Below are 27,593 nucleotides of genomic sequence, written 5' to 3' on the forward strand. Positions count from 1 at the left end.
ATGGAAGCCATTGCAGCTCTTCCCCTTTCAAGCCCTTCCTAGTTCTAAGAGATAGTGGGGAGTGGGGAAAGTAGGGAATCTACTGACCCTTTCTTTTCCTGAACCATCCCTTCTTCCTCCACAACTTTCTGCGTGCCTTTCTCTGCCTTCGACTCGCTTTGTGTCATGCCTAATTCAGTTCAGGTTCAGAAAATTAAGCTTTGTTCCTCCCTAATTCATTATTATGCAGATTTTTTTTCTTTTAAAGCCTATAATTTTTTCTGTTGACATAATTGAATGAAATTGGTAGACATAGTAGCCTCTCATGAGCAGTTAATGACTTCCAAATTAGGGACAAATAGGTCCCTAATTTTCTTTTTTCGTGCTGAATTAGATGAAATTTGGAGAGATGGTAGTTTCTTTAATGGGATGAATACTGTCAAATTCCAGAAGGATAGCTGAAGTGGGTTTCCTTCAAGGGAAGCCCTTACTGGGTTTTTCAACATATTCAGGACATTTTGGACATATTACACTTTGGATTTCCCTGAATTCACTGCATCCCTCTACTGTTTGGTACTCCCAGCTGTAGATCATTCCCTTAATTCATGCTACAGTGTTCATTCAGAAAGAAGGATATTAATATGCTTGAATTGTTGTTCAACTGTGCTAGTTTTACTACACATTTCCTGCCAAAATCACTTGCCAAACAAACTCTAGAGGACTGTCTGCATCGTGAATGATCCTGTGGGAGAAAGGGTGGGCTGAGCTGAACCAATGTATTTGTGTAATCAGTTGTCAGATGTAAACCTCTGCTGAGAAAATAACAGTGCGTATAGTACACTCCCCTGGTTGAATATCATTAGGAAAATACAATGGGGAACACTTGCTGACCAGCTATGTTAAGTAATATCAGTGGTTTTAAGAAGAGGAGGATGGTCACTTAACTCCATTTTCAAATCTCGAGAGATGCATATGTTTCTTCACTGGAAAATCTATAAAAGGCTAGATTACAAATTTTCCACCCAAGTGTTTGATTTAGTATGTTAAAAAAAAAAAAAATCCTCTGAGGCTCTGTCAGCAGAAAACCCTGCCGCACAGCATTGCTTAAGCACTCAAATGGAAGTAATTATGTTTTCATGGTTTCTAAATTAGCTAAGCAAAAATTATCTGGAAGTTTCACAAGGGAGATTCATTTTATTATGTCAACAAAAATTCTGTGGGTTAGGTAAAAATACATGTTGAAACATCCTTTCCAATCTCGCTGCTTCAGGAAGGAACTTGTGCTGCTCCAAAGTCTGTATATTGCAATTGCTTCCAATCTATTTAGCTCTCAAAGACCCAGTTCACACATAATGCCAAGCCAAACTGTGGCTAAGCATAAACTCACAGGTATTCACAGGGGGGGCGGGGGATCATGGTCTCTTTGCTCCACCTCTAGTCCTCCTGCTGCTGTGAGTGAAGCCATGTTTGGCTTAGCATATTGCCTACACCCAGGCTAATGGTTTGTATCTCCCCAGAAAAACAATGAGCTGTAATTGGTTTGTTTTTCAGCTTAGAACTTGTAGTTTGTCTGGAGGAGACAAGTCATAAGCCTGGATAACATGGGAAGCCAAACCATGGCTTCATTTGCAACAGTGCAGCTGCAGAGGACCATGGGAAGAGCAAATCAGTCGTCATTTCTCCTCCAGCAATTTTGTTGCTTCTGAAGGAGATGCTGGACTTTTAATTGCATTGAAACATGGGAGGCTGTAGAGCTACAGTCTTTTGAGTTGGTTTAATATATTTTTTTGTTAACTTTGCTGTGTTAAATGAGCTGACCTCCTTTGTAATGTTTCATTTTGAAATTTTAGCTTCCTGCTAATTACGTTGCTTTGAATGTACAGTATAGTTTTCATTTTATTTTTTGCAGTAACATTTCATTCTGGATTGTTTTATTTGATCTTTTAATGTGTTATAGACAGCTTTGAGATTCCACCCCCTTAAAAATGTAAACTGTATAGAAATTAATAATAATAATAATAATAATAATAATAATAATAGAGTCTTTAAACTGCCTACATTTAAAGAAAGAATCCTAAGAATTTTTAGTTCTCATTGTCCTTAGTGTTCTTCAGATGTCTTAAAATATAATATATATTCTGTATTTAGTAATTCAGCCAATAGTCCAGAAATACTCCTGGAGTTGCAAGAATTAGGTCAGAATGGATCAAAATTTGAAGGAAATGAAGTGAGGAAAAACCAGCATGAAGGACAAAACTCATTTCATTTCCTAGCTGAAGCGTAAGTTGGCTTTTGTGCTGTCATGATGGCAGTCCCTTCTGTCTCCAGTCCCTTAACACCATCCTTGACACCAGGCACTGGAACTGACCTGCATCTGAGATCAAGCTTCGGATAATTAAGCTAGCAAGAATCCATCTTTTCCTGTAGCTGGAGAGAAATGGATGATTTGCCGGCTGAATGATCTGCTGAAATGATAAGGACAATTAGAACTTGGCTAGCTGTGGAATCTGCCTTTCTGCTCATCTTAATGATGTAGAGCCTAGCAGGAGAAAATAAATCCTCAACCAAAAAGAAAGACCTGTCGCGTGATGAGAACAAAGTATTTGCACATGTGTAGAATTAAATGTATATTTCAAGATAAGGTGGTAGAAGCCCAGGGGTCAGTACTATCGAGGAAATGAGCAATGACATATTGCGTTCTGATGAGATATAGGCTCTTTTCCACAGCCCACAGCCCACTCCTCAGTCAACCACCCTTTTCCAAGCCTTTCACACATCATGGCCACCTGTAATTTCCTTTGTACAGTGGTTTCTCGGGTTACATACGCTTCAGGTTACAGACTCCGCTAACCCAGAAATAACACCTCAGGTTAAGAACTTTGCTTCAGGATGAGAACAGAAATCGTGCAGTGGTGGTGCGGCAGCAGCGGGAGGCCCCATTAGCTAAAGTGGTGCTTCAGGTTAAGAACAGTTTCAGGTTAAGAACAGACCTCCGGAACGAATTAAGTACCGAGGTACCACTGTATGTTGATTACTAGTCCTATACTTATTTTTGAAACTTAAAAATATGTGAGCATCCAGTCACCACAATGCCTTCACAGTCATCTTTGGCTTACTTGCCCTCTAAATCTATTTCTTTCTTCTGATCCTAATGGAATTCCATTGCAATAGCCCTTGGTGAAAATACATTTTCCAAGGTGCATTAGGTCTTTGGGTCCTGCCGCAGTGCTCTACAGTGTTCCAGGGGCCAAGAGTAATGAGAGGCCCTTCCTTCCATCTCTGTGCAGCTGTAGTACTACCATTGCGGCTGCTGACCCAGGGGGATTAGTTTGGTTTAAAGTGAACATGTGATAATTTAGGGGGTTCTAATGATCATTTCTTTGAGAGATCCCTATGAGCCCCCAAAGCTTGTATCCTGGGTAGAGCGAGTTTTGTCAGCATGAAAATTTTCCCAACTCTCAACTTTCTGAAGTTGTGTGGGGCTCAGCAAAGCAAGAGATTCTTCTTCCTCCGCTTTCAGTCCATGGGGGCCATGATAGAGGTGTATAAGATTATGCGTGATGTGGAAAAAACAATATTTCCCCCTCTCTCATAACACTAAACCCAACATCCGATGAAGCTGAATTCTGGAATATACAGGGCAGACAAAATTAATTCTTCGCATAGGATGCCTCTGAATACTAGTTGCTGGAGAATACAACTGCACTCATCGTCTGCTTGTGAGCTTCCCATAGGCAGCTAGTTGGCCACAGTGAGAAGAGCAGGGGTGCTCTCTTATACTTTTAAGATCCACCCTAGAGCTGATCAACAATGAATGAAGCATTGTCAATGGTTTGTTCATTATATTACATTCTCATTTTAAATAATTATGATAAAAATGCACTCTGCCTTGATGCTGATGGCTTCTTAAAGGCTTAACAATTATACAGAAATGCTGCAAATGATCTCATGTTCTCAGAAGATGGCATACGTGACAAGATAAAAGACAATGTACAGGGAAGGGAAATGCCAGGCAAGCAAGAACCTCAGATTTTGAGAACTTCAAAGGAACTTGGTAGGGATACTATAGGGATACAGCTAGACTTCCCCAAACCACACATAAATGAGACCTTGCCTCTGTTATTAATGTTGGTGTCATCTCTCCATGGTTCTCCCACTTCTAGACTGAACAAAAATATAAGAGAGGTAATGAGTGTCCTCTTCTAGAGCCTCTCCTTTGGGAGGTTTTCTTTCACCTATTCAGTTTTTGATTCTTTTGTTGGAGCCAAAGAAACACGGCAAAAACGGGCTTAACTTAGAACATTTTCTGAAGTCTGGACTTAGCCTTTTTGACTCTTAGAATTATCCCTGTTCCTCACTTCTGAATTTAGCCTCATTTCTGCTTTGGAGGGAAAAAAGAATTTCTGAACATATAAGACATGCAGTAGAACAATTCTGGAACATAGAGCAAATCACTCTATTGATTTGTCTCAATTCAGTTCATTGGAAATTGTTGGCTCTTTCACATTTTTAACTCAAAGTAAATTTGATAACAATTTCCAAGCCCTTTTCGTTTTTAAAATTACTTTCCAACATTTTTATACTTTTAGGTGCTCATTAGCATTTTAAAACTTTTTATGTCCTGTTAGAGTTGAACTTTATTTCAGTGAACTTTTTTTAAAAAGTTCTGAAGTCCATTTTAGCTAATTTATATTGCCTTGGCTTTTGTGTCTAAGGACCCCATTTAACTTTCTTTTTTAAGTGTCTAGAAAATTTAGCAATGCTTCAAATTGGTTTCAAAAATTCAAGTAGTGTGCAGGAGGGGAATTAAATGGAGGAAGGGTTATTTATTGTGTTTCAGCAATTGGGATCAAGTTGAGTACAGGAGGATATGAGAGGAGGTCATATCATTTAACCAAGTGCTAAATGCTAGTGGTTCAATTAGCCATTTTGCTTGCCACTTTGGCGATGCCTGCTTTGTCAAGTGCCAGTCTTTTTATCTCAAGTTTTGAGTTTCTCATCTCACTGCTGCCAATGCAATCATGTCGGCTTTCCCATATACTCAGTGTAAAGCTGTAATTTACTATAATCATTATATCCATTCTACTTGCAGTAAAAATTATTAGCTCGGGTTACCACCAAGCAAACTCTTGAATTTTGCATACTTAAATAAAATGTTAACACATTCCAGTAAAATTCTGTGTTCATGATGGTGGTTTTGTCTCTAGTTAGACCAGACTTCTCTTCTTACATTCGATTGACTGGAACTGGGGATTGATTTGTTTGTTGAACAAAGAAATTCTAAAAGAAAGGATGTAAGCCTTCTGTGAGGATTCCTTTGGTGGGGTGATATTAAGTAGTATATAGAGATGGATTATAATAAACACAAAACGTTGGATTGTGACAGTCTAAGCTTTATATGCTCTAGAATGTTTTTAATTGCTTAAATGATTCTGTGTGAAACCTTACAAACAAACAAACAAACAAACAAACAAACAAAGACATATTCAGGTATTCAGATCTAGAATTAAATTAATTCTACATTAGCACACAAACACAGAAGCTCCTCCCCATTCTTGTAGAACAAGCAGCTTTCTGTAAACATGGTTCTTGAACATTTTAGATTCCTGGAAAATCTGTGTTTTTAATCCCACCTCATAAATTCATTATCTACCTCATGAAGGGTGATGGGATGGCAAAGGTAGTATGTTTCTCTCTAGCCCCCTTTGTATATTATGTTAATGCCTAAATAGAACACATGAAGATGCAAGAAACAAGGTGCAAAATGACACTCCTAGAAGCATATTGATTATGCACTTTTATAATACACAATTTATAAAGGTTCTGGGAAGCATATGGTGTCTCTTCCATCGTTTATGTTTCGGCTGAGAAACTTGGTGATTGGAAGTTAATCAGTGAATATATCCTGTTATTGAGAGATGCTAACACAGTCTCTGTGTATATAGAATATACCTCATCTCTCATCTCTTTTCCACATTGGCCACTGAACAGATATGATTATGAAAGTCAGCCCAAGGTTGGGTATATATGAATCTAGGGTCATTTAATTTTGCATTTTTTTTACTGCCAATTACCAATTAGAAGCTAAAAATGTTCACTGCTCATGGTGTCATGGTAGAGTAAACTTGTTGATTATTATTTTTAAAGCAGCAAAAGATTAATTTTTATAATGTAAAAGTAGTTGATACTATTTATTTTTGTTATTGGACTTGACAAAAGATCAATAACTTGCTTATTAAGTTTCATTTATTTGTTTTCTGACTATATATCACCACAATAATCCCATGATGAAATGCGAACTTTCACTGTAGCTGTTTTCTTTAGTAAGTGCTAGACCCACAGATAGCTGAGTCGGTAGAGCATGAGACTCTTACTCTTGGGGTTCAAGCCCAACATTTGGGCAAAAGATCCCCCCTACGTTGCATGGGGTTAGACTCAAGGTCCCTTCCAACTCTACAATTATATGATTCTATGTGAGGCCTGCCTTTCCAGGAATGAAAGAATTTCCCATTTTTCCCATTGATGAAAGGTGCTTAACAAAAAAAGGTTTTTTAAATAAATAAATAAATTCTTGAAAAAGATTATTTAAAAAAAACTCTTCCCAAAAAAGTTCCTTTAAAAGAATCAAGTCCTTAAAAAAAAATTCCCTAAAAAAGTCTTTAAAATAATCCTTCCTAAAATTGCCCAGTATCACCTTAGAGACCAACTAAATTTGTTATGGTATGAGCTTTGGTGTGCATGCACGCTTCTTGAGATACCTGATTATGAATGTTTTGGACTGTTGGTAGATCTCTGTCCTCTATAAAACTGTTATATTCCCTATTAAAACTATCTAAGTCTGTATACATATCATACTTTTAAAGCACACACACTCCAAGAATTTTGGGAGCTGTAGCTTGCCCCAAAAGAGCTATAACTCCCAGCACCCTTAACAAACTACAGCTCCCTGGGTGCTGCTCTTTCTAGGTGCTTTAAATGTATGGTGTGCACTCAGCCTAAGTCTAGACTCCACTTTCTTGAGCCTTTTGTCATTTTTTTTTTGGGGGGGGGGAGTGGAGAAGGTTCCCTCACTCCAGTTTCCTTCCAAATATTAGAATGCATATTTTTTTCTTCTTAATTTTAGAACAGTTTCCTCCAGTGATGGCTGCTGTGGGGTTTGTGTTTCCGCATTAATATTGCACTGACCACTCTGTAGGCATGGGTGTTTGAACAAGCTGGTCTCTCCCCTTCTTGCAAAGCATCTGCAAGCAAGCAAGGGGGAATGGCTAGCATTGTTCCAGACTTAATCGCATTAAACAAGCTGATCTGCCAGATAAATCTGTGCTCGCATCCCCGGTGGGCGTATTGGTAAAAAAGCTGATCAACTATGGTGTTCCCTGCCCCCCAAAAGCCCTTCCTACGCATCTGGGGGCGCCCCAGTGAGTGGGGGAGCTGTGTGGCTTTGCCGGCGGCCTCCCCTTTCCCTGCACGCCTGTCACGTGTGCCCCATCAACCATATGGTTGGCGGGTGTGCAGCTTCCTTCCCAAGCCTCTGCAGGAGGACAGCGATCCCTGCAGAGGCTTGGGAAAATTGGGGGGGGGGGGCGCCGGAGGGATCTTTGCACCACGTCGCCAGATATGCTTAATACGGCCCTGTGGGGGAGGATTTCTGGTTTCACCTCAGGCACCAAAATGTCTGGGGCCGGTCCTGCTTAACTGTTATGGGTTCCCCAAAGATTTCTATGGTTTTTAAAGGTGCTGAGAGATATTATGAGACCTCTATTCCCTTCACAGAGCTACAACTCTCAGAGTGACTTAGCAATCAAGTCATCTTTCCAGGGGACTCTGGGAATTTTAGCTCTGTGAGTGGAATGCGGGGGGAACTCAGTGTCAGTTCCCCCCCTCTCATAATTGTCAGCATGGAGGCCCTAATGTGGATCACCCTCCTGCAGTTTGTATTGAGGGGAAATGTTGCATTTAATTAAACTGGCCTTTTTTGCATGAAGGTTGTGTGAGTATCAAGACCACAGTGAAATGGTGGGTGAGTAAGGGTTAAAAAAAGCCTTCACTGGCAATTAGAAAAGAAAAAAGCAACACCCCTGTGCCCGAAGGCAGAACTACACAGTTAAGATGATATGCTGTTCTATTTTGTTTTGTTTTTGGCGCGTGCACGCGCACGCGCACGCGCACGCGTGCACACACACACACACACACACACACAGAGTAAGTTTTTTCTGGCTGCTTTAGAAAACAATATAAAAATACAATCAAATCCTGTTGCAAATGCACGCTAATATCATGTTAATGCTACAGAAAATAAAATCAAGCAAGAAATCAGTGTATATGTTTGGTCCTCACAGAGAGAGACTGAGATCTCATGATTTGGGCTGAAACTGAATACTCCCTGAATTCTAGTACTTGATGTTTCTCTCTGCATCATCCCTGGAGTCTTGCAGTGCTCAAGAGTTCAGGTGGGCATGGAGATAGCTCTATCCATTTATTGCGGAGGATTACACCATTTCTGCTGCTGCTATTGACACGGATTTCGGCTAGGCATCAGAGGAGCTATGATACCAGTGCCTTTATTATTCCTTCCATCACATTTTTTATCTCTTGCTTGGCAGAAACAGAGAACGAAGATAGGTACAGGCATATTAATCTTATACTTTCAGTTTCACTGTGAATGTGGTATTCAGCTGAATTGCTGAGGTAGAAAATGCAAGGGCCTTGTCACCTAGGCAGTATGTGAAAAATCTGCCCTCTTTTTACTGGAAAATACTTGCTTCATTTTAAAATGGTATATTTGTTCTAAATATTCTGCATATTGCAGGCCAGAATGAGAGGGCAAGGGCACTGAAGTAGCCTTAATTAATAGCTGACCTTTGTGTAAATCAAGAATGGTGAAAATGATTAAATTCAGGAGTGAAACCTAGCAGCAAGTTCAGCTGTAATGAAAAAGTGTTGTCTTATATCTGCACCCTGCACTGATGGGAATTCTGTAGCAGTGACGGTTGTAAACATTTTTTTCTTTCTCTTTGACAGGTAATATTTGAGGCCGAAGTCTCAGATGGAAGAAATGGCTACATTGCCATTGATGACATCCAGGTTCTGAGTTACCCTTGTGGTAAGTAATGATTAAGAGTCACATTTTTCTCTGTTTTTTTCAAGACAGGCTCAATATTGTCTGCCTGCTTTTTCCATCATCCAGCCATTGGTGTCCTCCCTCCACCCTCCTCCTCTAGTTTTTCCTCTTACAAATTGTTAAAAAGTGGGGAAACGACACCTTTGAAGCAGTGAATTAATCTTGTTTTCTTGTTAATTTAAATACCTTAATTTAATGTTTCTCGACATTCACAGACGTGTAGCTTATAGTTAAAAGTAGATGTATAAGATTTCTATTAGTTGGGATTCCAGCTAATGAGGGAACATAACAACAGAAGTGGCTTGCTGGGTGGGGTAGAGCCACTTGACTAGCTTCCCAGTAGGTGGATTTCACTGGAGGAAGAGGGGAGAGGTGGCAGAGAGACTGGTGTAGTGCAAATGCACCAGCAGGAGGATTTAGCACTGCTGGTGCATTTGCCCAACACTGACCGCCCTGACCAGTGGCATAGCATGGGGGGTGCAGGGGGGCCGGCCACACCGGGCGCAACATCTGGGGGGGGGCACGCGCTCGCACTAGTGGAAGAGACTTGAGTGCTAAAATCCACGGGTTAGGGGGCTCAAATTACTTGCCTTGCCCCGGGTGCTGACAACCCACGCTACGCCACTGGCCCTGACGCCTTGCTTCCTCCACATTCCCTTCCGGTGGGCAACAGCAACCACCTGCTGGGAATCTGGCACAATGGCTCTGTTCCACCCAGTCAGCTATTTCTGGGAAACAGCATTAGAATCAAGCTTCTATAAATCGTATCTGTAAAATACCTATGTGCTTCTTCATGATCCTGTGAGATTTAGCTCAACTTATTATCAATATAATAATAACACTTTTAAGTGTTGTAGCAACCAATGTTGAGCAAATGGCTTTTAAAGTGTGCAGAGCCCTATCAAAACTAACAGCAAAATCATGCCTGAAGATGATTCAGAGATGCTTTAGGCCGAAAAGCAGTACATAAATAAACTATATTGATCTATGTGGAGTAGCTGAGTTGGTAAAGCTTGAGACTCTTAATCTCACATCCCCCATTGGGCAAAGGTTTCCTGCACTGCAGGGAGTTGGACTAGATGTCCCTTGTGGTCCCTTCCAACTCTACAATTTTATGATTCTCTGATTAGTATGGATGTGCTTTCTTGGACCAAACCACCTTCACGATTGTTGCCACATCCTACAGCAGCCAAAGCTTCCGAGAGGTTATCAAGGACAGAATGGTATAAATTTCATTGTAGTAATTGATTGCTAAGTGTGCAAAAACTTGAAATGATGATCACTTGGTTTGAATCCAATGAAATAGCTGTCTTTATATCCATTGAGGGTTCTGAAAAGTCATATTGGGACTACTGTCACAACTGAACCTCTGGGTCCAGGATGAACTACAAGCTTGAGAGAAGAAGAGGCTAGAATCACCTTCCATGTGTGTTCTATTTCCCACAAGTCCCCTACAATTTGCTAGGCTCCCTCAAGGCTCCTGCAACAGAGAAAAATGAAATAAATTGAGGTTTTTCATGTCACATTTTGGAAAGTTGTCACCCAACAGAATTTTGTAATACAGCATTTCATAGAGTAAATTGAGACATGAAGGCACTCTTGAGACTTCAGACTCTGAAAAGATAAACAGTTATCCATGGCTGCTTCCCTGAAACTTACATACAAAGTTAGTAACACCTAACTATCATAGTTTGGTTTCCTGTGTCATCAAAGCCAGCTCCATGAGTTGATGCCTCCATCACCAGCTTCTTCCATTTGCAAATTTTATCCACAGGGATAGCCATAGGTTCAATTCAACAGCAGCAGCTCTCCAGTATAGGATTTGTAGGGCAGTAAACATGGCCCTTGATCCTAATTAACTTGAGCCTTCCCCCACACCCCACACAGCCATAGCATTATTGAATTTTGTTTGGTTAATTGCAGACGTAATAGACTGGGCCAGTCTATTGAATTGCTAAGCCTAGACTCTTGATGTGTGGCCTGTTACCAGGTAATTTAGAAGAGTAATGCGTGTGCAAACTATGTAGCATATTTCTCTCTCAACTGCCACCGCTGCCTTTTTCAACCCTAATATTTCACAAGGATGGTTTTGTCACTGAGCTTTCCTTGAGGCAGGACAGTTAGTATGAGAAGCTTTGTCAGTGGGTCAAATGTTGCTGTATTTAGTGGTGCAGGTGATATTTACTGACAGGGATGTCTACGTGGCACTAGATCACACTATATGGAGTTAATTAAATCTGATTGTTTGTATTGTTAATGCAGTGGTTTCTCATTGCAGTGGTTTTATGTATAATGCAATGGAAGTTCACTCCAGAGTTTTTAGGCTTTTTTTTTTCCACATCCTTTTACGCTTTGGCTTATTACAAATCGCTTTTAATTCATGTCTGACAAGCTTCAGCAGAGTTTGTGTGGTGCAGGAAGAAAGATCAAGGCTGTTTTGTTCTCTCTCCTTGAGTTGAAACAATTATTTTCTTTCATGTAAAAAATTAGTTTTAACCAAAGGCTGCAGTAATGTGTATCTTTGGGGAGAAGTAAATGGGCTTTTTTTTGTCTGAACATATTTTTGGTAACATTTTTCTCTCTCTCCACCTACACACAGATAAATCTCCTCACTTCTTGAGGCTTGGGGATGTGGAGGTCAATGCAGGCCAGAATGCTACATTTCAGTGCATTGCTACAGGGAGGGATGCAGTGAATAACAAGTTATGGCTCCAGGTAAGGCTGATTCAATGGGGTCCATTTGTGGGCATACATCTTGCAAAAACAAGAAATGCAAGTTGTACTTTTTCTGGTTTATACAGGATAAGTCACATAACTGAAAAATGCTTTCCAATATAATTTTTTTTTGCTTTATTTTTAATTTTCATTTATTTCATATTAAAAGGTGGTTGTACTTATACAGCTTTTGAGTCCCCCACTTTTATAAACAAAATCTGACTCACATGAGTTGAAGATGCAGTCATAGCTGTCAACTTACAGATTTGAAAATAAGGGACCAGCAGCCTCAAAAATAAGGGATCAGGAGCCAAAATAAGGGATTTTAGTCAACCAGCAGCCAAACGAAGCCTCAAGTGGTGGTTCCCACAGCGCAGCAACCCGGCAAAGGGATGCAGAGGGGGAAATCACTACATTAAGATGCTGCACTGGTTGGAGGGTATGCTAAGCAGCACGTTGGGGTTGCCGTCGTCCTGGCGCGAGGAGTTCCATCGGCCCTTTCCCGCGCGCGAGAGAGGGAGAAAGACTCTCGCCCACACTGCCCGTGAGCCTGGCATGAGACGGTTGCGGCACTGCAGTGGCCGCTGAAGCGCCGCCCTTCTGCATCCCTCCCCATCCCCTCCTCTTCCTCCTCCCTCAGGCTGCCTCCTCAGCCGCTGCCACCGCCTCCGGCTTCCCCTGGCAGCGCGGTGGAAGTCTCACAAGAGAGGGGCTGCCTGCCCACCCGCCACCACCCATCTCCTCATGACGTGCCCCTGAGGGGGAAAAGGGAGAGACGGATTTGTGGCAGCTTGTGTGTGCGCACTCTCTCGAGGTGGAGGCGCTGCTTCCCTCCCGAGCCAGGCGAGCATGAAACCCGGGAAATTTAAGGGACATCATCAGTCCGGGACAGCAGTGGGAAACGGCGCTGGGATAAGGGAGTTTCCCGCCAAATAAGGGACGGTTGACAGCTATGGATGCAGTGATACACTTTTTATTTCATCAAATATCTCTCTATTCATGGGTTCTGTGTTCTGTGATAGCTCAGTTGTAGCCCTTTCTTATAATCAAGGTATTATGTGAAATTGCTATTACACTGCACTGAATATTCTCTGCAGTAGAATGCTGTCTACACATTTATTTTATTTAGGCACCATAACCACCCTAAAAATGTAAGCAATATGTTTTAGACTTTAAAAAATGGGGAAAATGCAGTCCTGGGGAGCAAAGTGCTAAATTTGGAATTCCTTTTCAGTGAGGTGAGGAAAAATTGTATGGTACTTGCGGATAAGCGGGGCATATGTATCTGTGATTTTGAAAAACTATTTGATTGAAGTTGATAGCAAATTATACCTTGATTTTAAACAGAATGTTAAACTACATCCATGTGATGCAACTGAATTAAAGAATTCCAGATTTTAGAACAGGATGAAGTACAATCACAAGAGTTATGCCGGGTCAGGCCAAGGGTCCATCTCATCCAGTAACCTCTTATCATATATGCCTGTAGAAAGCACATATGCAGAACTGGAGCTCAGCACCATTGTCCTCACTTCTGATTTCTACCAGCTGATATTCATAGGCATATTGCCTTTAACAGTGGAGGTGTAACATAGCCATTGATAGCCTTATCCTCCATGACGTTTGTTACTAATGAGTAAAATAAAATGAGATGACAGATAATGGTACTGCTCATGCCTTCTGCTTCAATGTGATAACTGTAAACATTCAATTTCAGTGACTTAAGCATAGTTTTATTTGACTTTACATGACCAGTTTAGTAATTGCAGGCTGTATCACTAGGGACTAAGAGTTTCCATTAAATGGGGAACACTAATAAAACAACACTTAGATAAGCACAAAAAAATCATTATAAAGAAGCAGAGTATTAGGAGTGCCAAAGTGAGCACACATTAAAAGAACCTGTATAATTGTCATAGCTAAGGTGCTAACAATGGCAGTGTGCAAGTACTTATGTTAACCACTCTGTGCAACCTAGATAAATGTTGATCCAATGTGGTTAAAAAGAGCCAACTGGAAAGTTTCCATACTGTGCAGTTCTCCATATCAGATTGATGTCAGATTATTTCATTTTTATTCTCTAGGGTAGATTGTTTAACAAACAGACAAAAGCTGTTTTAGCAAACATATGTTTTGTTTTGTCTAAATTACATAATTAGATTTCCTCTCCTTTTTGTTAAAAACAATAAACACATTTATTTCATTAAAAATTCAACCCACCAAGATAGTTTACAAGATAATGAAGCACAAAAATTTCCAACCCCCCCCCCCAAACCCCAAGAAGTAATGTGATAGAATTTGCTCACTAACGTTGTGTGGTCACTGGGGCACACAGCCACAAGGTGTGTCATCATTTGGGGGCATGGCCAGTGGGTGGGATACTGTACCACTTCTCACATGTTGTAAGCTGTGAAGGAATCCATGTGCATAATCCTAGTAAAGGGTGTGCTTCTAGGGGAGACAAATTTAATCTGCAAAAGTTCGAACAAAAATTCCCTGAACAATTAGGCTCCATACAGATGTTCAGTACAGTTCTTTGGAGAGGTTTGGTTATAAAAGACTTTGCTGGTCAATGAAACTATCTACCAATTGTTGAGGCTCCATGAGAGAAGGAGTGGCCTAAGCAGCTCACCTCACCAAGTTGGGGGGGGGTGACCTCAACATAGCTCCCTCTATATAGTTGAATATGAGTAGAGAGACTACCACAGAAGGGGACCTGAGCCAGATGGCTTATCCAAAAAGAGCCACAGGCATAAGGAGCAATACTCCAATTCCTAAACCAACAGGGATTCACACAGTACTTAGTGATTTTAATACCTAGCTTGCAACCCATTGCAGATCCGTTTAAAAGTTGTTGTTAATGTTTATTTTGAAACCCAGGTTGATGTCTCACCTCTTTATTGTAGGATTCTGACGGCAAGTAAATATTCCTGAAAGTGCTTCTTCACGTAGGATGATAAATAGATGGAAACTTTGAAATATTTTAACTACAAATCATGTTGAAAAGAAAATCTGTCTATTATATATGAAAGTAGCCTATTCAGAATTATAGAGGGCAAGTTCACAGTTGGCTGCAAGGTTCTGTGAAAATTATTACTTTGCAACTAGCTTTCATTGCCTCAAGTAATAGGATCAAATAATTCATGAGCTCATCTGTGATAGTATTTTCTCAACAGGTGATCACTCAGTTATAATATGATGTAGTAGTGCTACATCCAAGTGCTATCTTGGATATGGCAGTGGAACTCTGAACCTAATGTGGATGTGATCTTTTCCCAAAAGGCCCACTCCCAGAGGTTTTCAACCTTTTGAGTCCACAGCTACCTTGACCAACTAGATTCTTTCTGTGGCATCCCTGTGGGGCTCAGGAACCCAGTTATGTCACCCCTTGCCTGCCTACAAATGTTTAAAACTTGGGCTGCCTGATCCTGTGTTCTACTGTGTGGGAAGATTGAAAGTCTAAGCACACATACTAGCATGTTCTACTGAACTTAGTTGGAACATATGTACTACTGAGTTAAACAGCAAAGCTTTTTGGAACACATTAATTTCATGTCCAAAACAAGATCAGGTAATTCAGAACACTAAAATCCTTTGTGTGTGTGCGCACATGTGTGTTTTGGGGGTCAGACAGAAGATTCCAAAAAACACACTGTGTTTTTGGTTAGCTCAGTTTAAATATCTGAGCAATAGGTTTCAGAACCAAGCTGCTTCATTCTATTTTCCAATTTGGGAATGGTAGTAAATGTGGTAAGCTGTCTCACAACGTTTGAGATCTCTTGTCCATGGCCAGCATAAGACGACACCTATGTGGCCCCCATCAATAAAGCCCTTTCCTTGGAGCATCTGCTAAACCATATGCCCTGGCTCTAGGTTCAGTAGTTGATAACGGAACCACTAATGAGCCTATCCATCATTGTTGAGTCTTGGCACCAACACATCATTTGGCTTGAGCAAAGAGGTTTAACCTGCCTTTGCAGTTCTGTGTGTGTGTGTGTGTGTGTGTGTGTGTGTGTGTGTGTTGCCACACAGATCTTGGTGCTACCTTTGACTTTGGTGGATCTGAAATGAGGAGTGTTATTACCCATGGTTAAAATGTGGGGTTTTTTAAAGCATGACTGGTAATCCTGTCAGTAATCAGTCAGTAATGGCTTTAGGTGCTGGCTAAATGCCTCCTTAGTTGGCAAGCCAAAGCTGGAAGAGGGTGCCATGGTTTCACCCTTTGAGAGGCTCATCAGCATTAATGCAGCATGATGCCTTTCTTCTCCCAGCCACAGGAAAATGTCATTCCTAGTGGAGTTGCAGATAATTAAAGCAACTGGCTGAAAATAGCAATTGAAGGATAGAAAAAGAGAACGACGAATTCGAGTTCAGTTTGTTGCAACTACAACTCATGACTTTTCTCTGAGATTAGGGAATATTGTGTACATTTAGATGTTTCTGCTTTCTGTTCTGGACATCATGAGGATTAGGGTGCTTCTGTTGTGGAGGATATTGCCTTTCCTCACCATGTAAGCCACAGTATCTTTATAAAAAGTAATGTGATGGTGCATTCTAAAAAGTCAAGGTGATGGTGCATTCATGGTTGCAAATGCTGTTTGGAATGTAGCTGGCTGCCATCTTGGGCATCTGTTGTATATTTAGAGTTTGACTGATTGGTGTGGCACAACTTCAACCCTTTTTGCATGATCATAGCAACAGGCCTAACTTTCAGATGTTCCTGCCATTTGTTTAACCTATTTATTCAAGATTGTGGATTCTCAGCAACTTTGGAAGCTGAGTGTTCCCCTATCTTTTGTCTGGCTTTAAAAGTGGGTGGCTGAAAGGAACAAGAAATGTATTGTTTCTTTCTCCCTCTCCCTGGCCTACCATACTTATATGTTGCAGAGAGTCAACAGCAAGGGGATATCTGTGAATGGCGTGCTTGCAGGTGCCATGTTTGGGATCCTCGGATTACACATTGCCAAGGCTGCTGGGTTGGGGGGGGGGAGAGATAATAAATCATGAGAACAAATGAAAGGATCAATTACATTGGGGCAAGAGCATATTAGTAATTATAGAATTATTTTATAAGCATTTGGAAGATAAGTAGAGTAGAACAATTTGGCATATTCAACCCATAAAGGATTCACAGAATTGGGGAAACTTGCTCAGTGCTAGCAAGCAGGCAGGCAGACAGGCAGACAGACAAACAGTCAAACAGTCAAACAAACAAACAAAAACATGCTTTTAAAAAAGAAGTAGCCTGCTAAATGGAAATGGAAATGATAGTGTGCAGGGGGGGGGGATGCCACATATTCACCTTAAAGGAAGAATACACTTCAGCTGAAGAGTTACATCCACCAAAATGACTGTTTTAAAAATCTTATTTTTGAAAGACAAAATGCCATAGAGAACATTGTGAAGTTGATGCAATTGTAATATTGAAAAACAGTCTGAGGGTAGAATTTTACATCTATGGTGGATATTCCACTGGTGCAAGTATTTCAGCTAGCCAGATGGAACGATCCCCCCTCTACTTCTCCTGCTGTCCTGGGGGTTCTCCTGACCCCCTCCCTTGAGCCAATTTCAAGGTATACAGGGGGAGGAGAGAGGGGAGGCTCCATGGCACAAGCGGAACTCCTTGCACAGGGCTTTGCTGACAGGGCTGGTTGGGTGAATCCCCTTAAGTATTTTTCAGACTAGTTTAGATGGGATACATCAAACTTAAACAAAAAATGGGGGGAAAGGGTAGCTAGATTAGATGGCTTCAGATGTGACCCTAAGCATGAATGTTTGTACCTCTCCAATGCTATATGCTCCTTTTACTTCCTGGCAATTGATAGATCACTGTAGTCTTGTATAACTGTCTTTCATCCCCATGCATTAAGATTTACAAGTGAGAACCTACTCAGATTCTGAATGCCCATAAATCAGCCTGCCTGTGTGATATATGAGAGCTAGCAGTTTGCCAGTGCCCAACCCTAGAAGATTTGGAAGTCAAATACATCTTTGTTTAAGATGAACTTCTTCTTCTTCTTCTTCTTTTTCTGGGGGGGGGGGCAAGGATTTGTGCATGATAGATGAATATGAGTAATAAAAACTATTGATCTTTGTTTTGGAAGAGTGGAATATCCACACACTCACACCCCAAATTTAGTCTTTGGGCAACTTTGTTCATTACATGTTGAATCTATATACACAGATCTGTAAGATAATGAATGACCGGTGATTTCCACCCATGTATTTTGCACTAGTGAAGGGCACTGGTCTTCAACAGGTGGGTTGGGACTCACCACTGGGTTATGACCTGATCCACGGCGAGTTGCAACAGCAGCACTGCTAACATACAAATGGAGAGCCAGTGTGGTGTAGTGGTGAAGAGCAGTGGACTTGTAATCTGGTAAACCAGGTTCGATTCCCTGCTCCTCCACATGCAGCTGCTGGGTGACCTTGGGCTAGCCACACTTCTCTGAAGTCTCTCAGCCTCACTCAGCCTCACTCAAGGTTGTGGGGGAGGAAGGGAAAGGAGAATGTTAGCCGCTTTGAAACTCCTCAGGGTAGTGAAAAAGCGGGATATTAAATCCAAACTCCTCCTCCTCCTCCTCTTCTTCTTATTGGGGAATGGGGGGGGGAGGGCAGTGGAGAATTAAGGAATGGGTTCCCAATGCAAGTTTGTATTGGTGGATCCTGGGTCTGAAAAAGTTGAAGACTCCTGCTCTAGGAAACATGGAGTGGCTGTTGTTTCTCAGTAGATGTGCAAAGCATGAGACCACCCTTCCTTGAGAACACTTCCTGTCTCTCTGTACCTATATCTTTAGGTGCCAGGCGAAAATGTTCCTCTTCAACTAGGCTGTCTGCTGATTAACATTCTATGCCCTTTTAAATGTTTTTGTGGGAGGCACAGTATGGGTTTGTTTTGTTCATGTTCTTGTTTTTATTAGTGCTGTTTTGTGTTCTTATTTTGCATTTTTATGCTGTGAACTGCCCTGAGATCTTTGGATGAAGGGAGGTATAGAACTTAAATAAATGAATAGATAATCAGATGATAGATAGATAAATGGATAGACAGAGATATCTCCAACGAGAGTAGTCTTTTGTGCCTGTAACTTGTTTACTTTCCCCTTTAAAAAAATTACTTGTGGAAATTACTTTCCTCCCGCTGAACAGGCTGGCAGCTCTGGAGTTTTGAATTCTTCCTGTCTCTTGCCTGCATTGGAGGCAACGCTGCTAACTAAGCCTGTTTTCTATAGCACTTTGCTTAGGCCCTAAGTCGCTACCTTCTTAAATCAATCCTTACTGGATTCCCAGGTGTATTGCTGTTACACAACATTGCTTTTAAAGATTTCTTGCTTCACACCTCTTTACTTCCCCCCTTTACTATAAAGTTAATTCATAAAGATCTCCTTGCCTTTTCCTTTTCTTTCACGACCAGGGTCTTGTAAGCAATTTATGCCTCATCTTGTTCTGTCTCATTGCTGCCCTGCAACTGTGGTGACACATGATTCAGGGGAAATTGCTGCAGGTTCAGTCCCTCCAGACTCAATTCTGCAAATTAGCTAGTGCTTACAGTACATCCAGCATTACATCATTCTTCAGAAGATGTCTCTCTTTATTATAGCTCTTGTAGGAAAGTATCTTTCCAATGTTCTTTTTCTGTGCTCTTGATAGTGTTCCCATAAAAATAGCTTTCTTTTCTTTGATCACAGCAGTCTGGCTTTTTACATCCCTCCCCCCTTTGTATCCAGCATGCATACTCTGATCTCTAATAGTAGTGCTTGCAATGTTTTGACCATTGATTTCCTAGTACTTTACAAGTACAGTAGTTTGTTGAGTCTGTCATCATAACATATTGCTCCTGTGAAAGATAAGAGTTCTTTTTATATCAGTTGTTCCAAACAGAAACTGCAGTAGGTTAAGCCCAAGCTTAATAAAGTGTCCTTATGATTAACCTAGATGGAATCCAGACCTCAGATACATGCAGTCTGGTTTGCTTCAGGAGAAGCAAGAACTTGCCATGAGCCTTGATCTTGCACATCCCTCATCCCATGCCTTCTCTTTTGTATACCACAGAAGATCAAGAACGTCCACTTTCAGTTTTAAGTTAAACACAGTTCCTTGTGGTGCCTGGTCCCAAGTAGCTGTGGTTTGTTTTTACTATAGTTATACTAAAGTATGATGCCATCCTGGTTCTTGACCTACCAGTTGAAAACTAGAGCCTTGGAACTTGTGCAGCTCACTCATATGCAAGAGTGAGAATCATTTTCCATGTTTACTCTCAAGTAAGCCTCATTGTGTTCAGCTGAACTTACTTCAGCCTTTGAATGTGGAGTTGAAAGCCCACATGTTTCTCTTCTGCTTTAATGACACTGCCAAAAGGGGATAGAATCTTGTATATTTTTAGGATTGCTTCAGTACATTTGAAGAAAAAACAGGTGGTAAGATGCTTTTGTTTCCTTTGTTAGTTATATATACATATATTGCATGGTATACATCCAGTTTATTTGAGTAAGCAGTATGAACATGTAACTTCTGACAGTGGGTGCAATCTTTGTTTAAATCTTCTTGATTTCAGTGGAATTCAGCCAGCCTAATTGCATACATATGATTGCAACCAAGGCATTAGGAGTCAGTTCATGTTTTCTCCATTGGCACTGAGACAGCTATTGAGGGATGTAAATTCTCATTTATCTATAAATGTGTCGGTGTATTGGCCATAGTACCACCTGCACCAACATGACTTTCCGTTCATGTTGGCTGAATTCCACTGAAGCCAGGAGTTTATTTTTATGTTTTTGTTAAAGCAACAACAACAACACCACAAAAAACCTAATCTGTTAATTTAGAGTGCAGGCTTACAGTGCTGAAGATCCTTATGTCCCGTTTGGAATAATTTATTGGTAATGAATCACCCATTCTGAGTGCATTGCCCTCAGCTTTTGAGGGAAAGGGGCAGGATGTAGATATGATTAATAATGTGAACAGTACTTTTGAATACCGGTACTTGAAAACTTGAGAACTTCAATAAAATATATATAAATATTGGTTTTATAAAATAAAAGGCTTGAGGTTTCTCCAGGGAATGCTTTTCTGATGGGTCATGGTGCTTTCCTTTTTTGCCAGTGATATATAATTGAAGATGCATATTTCTCTAATATAAACTTTGTATATACATGTCACCTGCTTCTGCCTATTATACAGCAGAGAGAAATGTAAGAATGATTAGGTGTGATTTACACTTGGTGGTCTTTCTCATATTAAAATAGTGCTTTAGAGGCACTGCTATATAGTAGCACTGGACAAGCAGTGCTGCAACTTCAGTCTTTATACAATTTCATTTGAGGTTTTTCTTGGAACTCCAGTCTAAAATGTGTATGTTTGCATATGAAATCCCTCTTGTCACTCTACATTCCATCTTTTGAAGCCACTGCTGTCATTTAGGTTTGAAGAGAGCCTTCCCTTCTCGGATAAATGTGATCATTTCCCCTGGCTCCTTAGTTTGCAGTTCTTTTTTGTTTTACCTTATAACAGCAGTAGATGATAAGTTCCTCCTGGTTTGAATTTAATTCTGCCTCACTTAACTAGGTCCTCCATGGGACAATAGCTCAGAGTCACATAAGCATCACTCTGTAGCCTCAGTGGCTGTAATCTGAGTAGATTCTCTCTGGGGATGCCTAAATGCTACTACTGTTGGCCCTATTGCACTACTTCCTAGGGACTTTTATTGTCAGATTCTTCACTGATTACAAGGCTGCAGGACACATCACTGACCATGTATAATGTGTTGTGATTTCTTTCTTCTACCTTCTGCCAGCCTGCGGTTTTGGTTTACAAACTGTGGCAGCTGTTGAGTTCCCATGAACCCTACTGACCACATTCACACAATTGCATCTTTGCCTATAAGGTGTGATATGAATGAGTTCATTGCTCATGTATGCAGCTTCTTCTAGGGGTACCTACATGCTGCAATGTAGAAATCTTCAGTTAAACAAAGTTTAGAACCAGCCAGGATCTTAGAGCATGGTCTGGTTTAATGGCATTCTTGGCATTATTAGATGTTGCCTGGTTTAATTGCTTGTGCTGCAAAAGGGGCTCTGTGTGGGGGGCAAAAGGCTTGTTTATCTTGGCTTATTAAGCAAAGAGAAGATTGTCTGCAATGGGGCATTATGCATGGCAATTGCTTCCCTGCATTGTTTTATATTTTGTAGACCATACAGTACATAACAATTCACAGAAAGTAGTCATGAGAACCTTCTTTCCCCATCTCTTCTTCCTTTTGATATGATTAAATCATGAATGACACAAATTATTTTAAATTAAATTTTAATATTTTGCTATTTCACGACTTGACTACAAACCTATGGCCGTCCAAAGTGCAGCTCCCATCAGCTTTATCCAGGGTTGATGGGAATTACAGTCCAGCAGCATCTGAAGGGCTTCAGTTGCCCTGTCTCTGGTTTACCCTGTGGACAGCATACATTTGCATTGTTAAATGCCCAGGTACACATGTCAGGGAATCTTGACTGGATGAGGCTGTTTTGTAAAGTGTGGGAACTGTTCAGAGTTGTATATGCATAGTTCATTCATTTTGCACCTCTTTAAAAATGCTCAAATAGTCAAGTAGTCACAGATGCAGCACTGTATACCTATGATAGTGGGTAATTTACAAATGTTGGTAAGCTAACAATGTCCAAAGGGCCACAGGTTCACCATTCCCATCCTAGAGGTTGTCTGCAGGGCTTTAAGGGGGCATTCTTTAATGCTTTATCAGAAATATTGCACAGAAATGTTTGGTTCAATATCTAAATCTGGTTAGTATTGATTAAGTACAGGCCATTGGGAGAGGTAATATTTGCTTGTTTGCATACTATATGATAGCATGTGTTTTGTCATACCAGACATGGAGAAGAGAGACAAGAGATTATTGTTTCTGGCTGTAGTTGTGGAAAAAAATGGAGTTCTCCATACTTTAGAAGTTGACAGTTCTTCAGAATTCTGCCAAGGTTCTCTGCTTTCAAAATATATCGCAAGAAGGTTCAGTTTTCTAAGACTTGAAATATGAGCAACTTACCATGGGTTGAATCTATCAGTCTCATTGTGTGAGCAGAACAGCTTCTGCTCATGCAGTGGTATTTTTTCTCCCTCTCCTCCCCATCCCCTGTGCCCTCAGCACCCTAAAGCTCTGGAGGGTTGGGAGAAACTAGAAAGCAGATTTTGAGCATTGGAGTGGGAGGGGAGGAGAATTCATTGCACAAGCAGAAGTTGTTCACTGGAGACAACCCCATGTGTTTATATTATCGTTGTGTATTTCCTTTTCTGATATACTTCACTTGTGGATCTTAAGCATCAGGATACCCAGTACAAAGCTGCCATCTATTTTTAACAACATTTCATGGTCTCTACTAACACGAAGCCATTCAGAGTAGTGGATGGGGTGCAGTGTTCAGAGTGCAAAGAGAATATTGGCCAAGCTGCCTATAGTACCTTTTCCTTCCTCACATAACGCCTCTTTCATAAAGATGGGCGCCTTGCTAAGGTTCCATATTCCCTTTCATTACTTGCCAAGTTGCTTGTTTTGTGATCCTACCAGTCAGATGCTGTTTTAATCACCCAGTCTTTTTGTGTTGATTTCCTTTTGTTCCAGAGACGAAATGGAGAAGACATTCCTGTGGCCCTAACTAAAAACATAAATCACAGACGATTTGCTGCTACCTTTAAACTTCAGGAAGTGACAAAAACAGATCAGGATTTATATCGCTGTGTTACTCAGTCTGAGAGGGGATCTGGAGTCTCCAACTTTGCTCAGCTTATTGTTCGAGGTAATTTTTTCTCTTCCTGATTGCTGACATCAGATGTTTTAAAAATAACAATGTGTTTATCTTGATAATACCTTGAACTCAAGTGATATAGAGAGGAGAAGCCAATTGGATGTTGCTGGAATCCTCATGGAATAAAACAAATGTGGCTGGTTTCTATTTGGAAAACCACAGATTATCTGAATGATATTTAATGACATAAAAATGTTTAAATATTTATTCCATGGAGTTTGCTTTGTTTTTACACCAATAGAGATGAAAACCTGACTTAAATGTTCCCATTCATTTTTATTTTTCTATAGCCTTACTGTACTTAATATTGTTATGTGTACAGAAATCTCTGAGTGGTGAGAGACATCATAGTTTCCAGCATTTATCTTATCCAGCAATCTCCAAACTACAATTTCCAGGATTCTTTGGGGAGGGTTGTGTGCTTTAAATAGGCTTCAACTGTATGGTGTGTATCTCAGTTCTAGATCAAAGTTAAGGAAATAAAATTTGTCTCCCATTGAGGAATGCTGACATTTTCAAGTCATCATTTCATTTTTATTTCAAGTTCTTTAAGTATTTAAAGTTTTACAAATTATATTTTGTACTATTTTATATACGCTGCTTAGAGGTTTTGTTTGATTAAGTGGTCTATAAATTTGGTCAAAACAAAATGAAAAATAAATATATTTTCAACAACTCATTGAGTTCTACCTAAGATCTTAGATTTAGGTAGGCAGCTGTGTTGGTCTGACGCAGTTGAAATACATTTTTTTTAAAAAATGTCCAGTAGCACCTTAGAGACCATATATCACCAGACCCTTATATATTCTTCTGTTTCAGTGTATCTGAAGAAGTGTACATGCACACAAAAGCTTACACCCAGAACAAACTGAGTTGGTCTCTAAGGTGCTACTGGACTATCTATCTACCTATCTATCTATCTATCTATCTATCTATTTAGACTACGATCTTAGAATTATCGGCTGCATCAGCTTAAAGCTTGAGTACATAGAGTTTCTTGCTTCCCGCTATATTTGAAAAGCAATATGCAGTAGTAATGCTTCCTTGTTTGTCTGGATAACCACCAAATAAACCTCGTTAGTCAAAAACATACCCTGGGGGATAAGCTACCCTGGTGTTAAAACTCTGCTGAAAATTAACTATACTGACAGGTCCTATATCTCGATGGCACTTTAAAGCTGACATCCTGCTACATGGATACAAAAGATGGTAATTTTAAAGGAAATTTTTGGGCCACTGATACGAATTGCCTTTAATAAGAGCTGGCATAGTATTGCCCATTGTCAAAGATGACCCAGGGGTAAGAGTTTATTAGTGCATTTCTTCCTAAACCAAAAGTGACAGGGCATGCTTAAGGTCTTTTTGTTGCTGTTTGAAACAAATGAAAATTTCAGTGTGGAGTTCCCATGCTGAAGAGTATCGATCTACGTGTTCCCTCAGCCGCAGGAAGAAGAAAAAAGATACGATGAAATGCAATTTACTTTGTCATGTTCTGAGTATTGCTTCCATATCATTTTGAGTAATGAGAATATCTTCAGCTTGTAGAAGACAAACTTTGACAACACGGGTTATTAGTGAATGGAAGATGAATAACAGCAGCTGCTGATAAAATGTGTGTTAAAACTGGCCTTGTCTGATTGCCCGAGTACGTTAGATTAACTATATATTTAAGGTGTGCAGTTTAACAGTTACAACTGGCATGCCACTGTGGAGGATGAAAGCAGGCAGGGTAGAATTTAAAAATAAAAATATCTATTACTCTGTTGAGAGAAGCTTTGTGTTCATATATTTTTGTCTTTATTACTTGAAAATTGGAAGTTTCATGTATAAATGTCTAGAAATATGACAGAGGAGCCTGCCATGTACAGTGGTAGCTTGGTTCTCTAACTTAATCTGTTCCGGAAGTCCATTCCAAAACCAAAGCGTTCCAAAACCAAGGCACGCTTTCCCATAGAAAGTAATGCAAAATGGATTAATCCATTCCAGACTTTTAAAAACAACCCCTAAAACAACAATTTAACATGAATTTTTCTATCTAATGAGACCACTGATCCATAAAATGAAAGCAATAAACAATGTACTGCAGTCACACAATCAGTCAGTCAGTAGCTGAACTGGGTTCCACACAGTCACAAAAACAAAAACGCTGCAAAAAACATACACAAAATAAATAGCAAAAACAGACAGACCTCCGCGTTACACTCAAAAACGGAAGTGTGGCACTCAAAATGGAAGCATAACACTCAAAAAGGAGCACATTCGGCTTTCGAAAAAAGTTTGCAAACCAAAACACACACTTCTGGGGTTGCAGTATTTGGGTCCAAGTTGTTTGAGTACCAAGGCATTTGAGAACCAAGGTACCACTGTACTAAATCAGACCCTTTGTCCAGCCAACTCAGTATTGTCTCCACCGATGGGTGGTGGCTGTCCAGAGTTTCAGACAGTAGCATTTCCCAGTATTACATAGAGGGATTGAACTCAGAACCGTTTGGATACAAAGCAATGGGATCTACCACTGAACTATGACCCTTCCCCATTCATACAAGTTATTGCTAGTCAACATCTAGACTTATCACTGAGACTCCTTCACATTACTGTAGTAGAGCTTAGGTGACTTATTTCATTGCATTCTTTTGACTTCACATACAAGTTTTATAGTTGAATTATGTTTACCAAAGGGGTTTGTTGGCATCTGTCTGTCTCAGGAGACAGTGGAAGACTGTGCCTTTGGAGGTCGAGTTAAACCATTGGAGAGTTACAGCTCCTGCTGTAGCTGTAGAGACGGATGCTGGAGAGACATGTTTTATTGTAGCTGGGGTAGATGAAGGTGTACAGTTTTGCTGCTACAAGTGCACCATGGCATTTCTTCTCTCTGCCTTCCTCCCAGTGATCATTCCTCAACTGGTCACTTCTGTGGATTCTATACAATGTTTATAGTTGAATTATGTTTACCACTTCTGTGGATTATGTTTATCCACTTCTGTGGATTCTATACAATGTTTATAGTTGAATTATGTTTACCAAAGGTGTGCCATGTCGATAATGCAGTGCTTGTGACCTGTGACGAGCTGAGAGTTATAGATTTTAATTGATTTCCATGCCACAGCTTTCACACTTTAGAATTTGTATTAATAGGTGTCTTATCCCATCACTCCTGCAAGGGATCTGACTAGTTTTGCGTAGGCTGGCAAAACTAATTAGAGTGAATAATCTCCTAAATATTCCTTCAATATCTTAAAATGAATTTGGTGCCTGGCGTTATTCTAATGATCCAGTCAAGTTTCCCCAAAAAAAAACAACAACAAAAGGTTCTTTCTTAAGAAAGAAAAAGGCACATATCTCTCAGGGAAATTGATAATCGATCCCTTTTTGTACCATTTGTAAATGCCTTGGAGAAACATTCAAATTGTAAGACTGTGTGGCAGGGGTAAGGTTCATTTTCATCAACTCTGACATTCGCAGGAAATTTCAAATATCACACCCAAAATCGAACCATGTACACATTTAACTACTTGTGGAAAGGAAAACAGAGTATGTGTAAAAATCCATTTTATAAAAATATAACAACAACAACAATAACAGCCCCCCCCCCATTTAACAGGCCGTATATTATTTCGTAACTGAAAGCCTGGATAAAGAGGAATGTTTTCACTGTCATCATGTAATGACAGCAGTAAGTGACCCTCTCTGGGGAGAACATTCTACAGATGGGGAGTCACCATAGAAAAGGCTCATTCAAGTGTGCCCACAGAGGCCTTCCTTGATACCCACCATATCCCCATTTCCTTTCCACTGAAATTAGACCTAGAAAGCATTCTTTTGTAGCCAATGAACTACATTGTGGTGTGCAGTTTGTTGTGGGTGTGTGGGTGTGTGAGATCCACAGCAGTTTCTCCAATTTGCAAATGTGCCTACAAGCCCCAAAAGCTTGGTGGCCCTTATTCTATAGTAAAGTCCTGTGTTAATTTACC

At 40.3% G+C, this 27,593-nt stretch overlaps 1 protein-coding gene across 14 annotated transcripts in view; it reads left to right on the forward strand.

Moving 5' to 3' along the window:
* The window catches only part of PTPRK (protein tyrosine phosphatase receptor type K), a 352,960-nt gene that overhangs the window by 168,038 nt on the left and 157,329 nt on the right, over positions 1-27,593 (forward strand). For all 14 annotated transcript variants that reach the window (XM_079970725.1, XM_079970727.1, XM_079970726.1 and 11 more), the window contains exons 4-6: positions 9,001-9,082; positions 11,700-11,815; positions 23,439-23,613. In XM_079970725.1, the coding sequence (XP_079826851.1) occupies positions 9,001-9,082; positions 11,700-11,815; positions 23,439-23,613 (373 nt within the window). The remainder of the gene's footprint in view (positions 1-9,000; positions 9,083-11,699; positions 11,816-23,438; positions 23,614-27,593) is intronic.

This window comes from Podarcis cretensis, assembly GCF_951804945.1.
Source record: "Podarcis cretensis genome assembly, chromosome: 3".
NCBI lineage: Eukaryota > Metazoa > Chordata > Lepidosauria > Squamata > Lacertidae > Podarcis > Podarcis cretensis.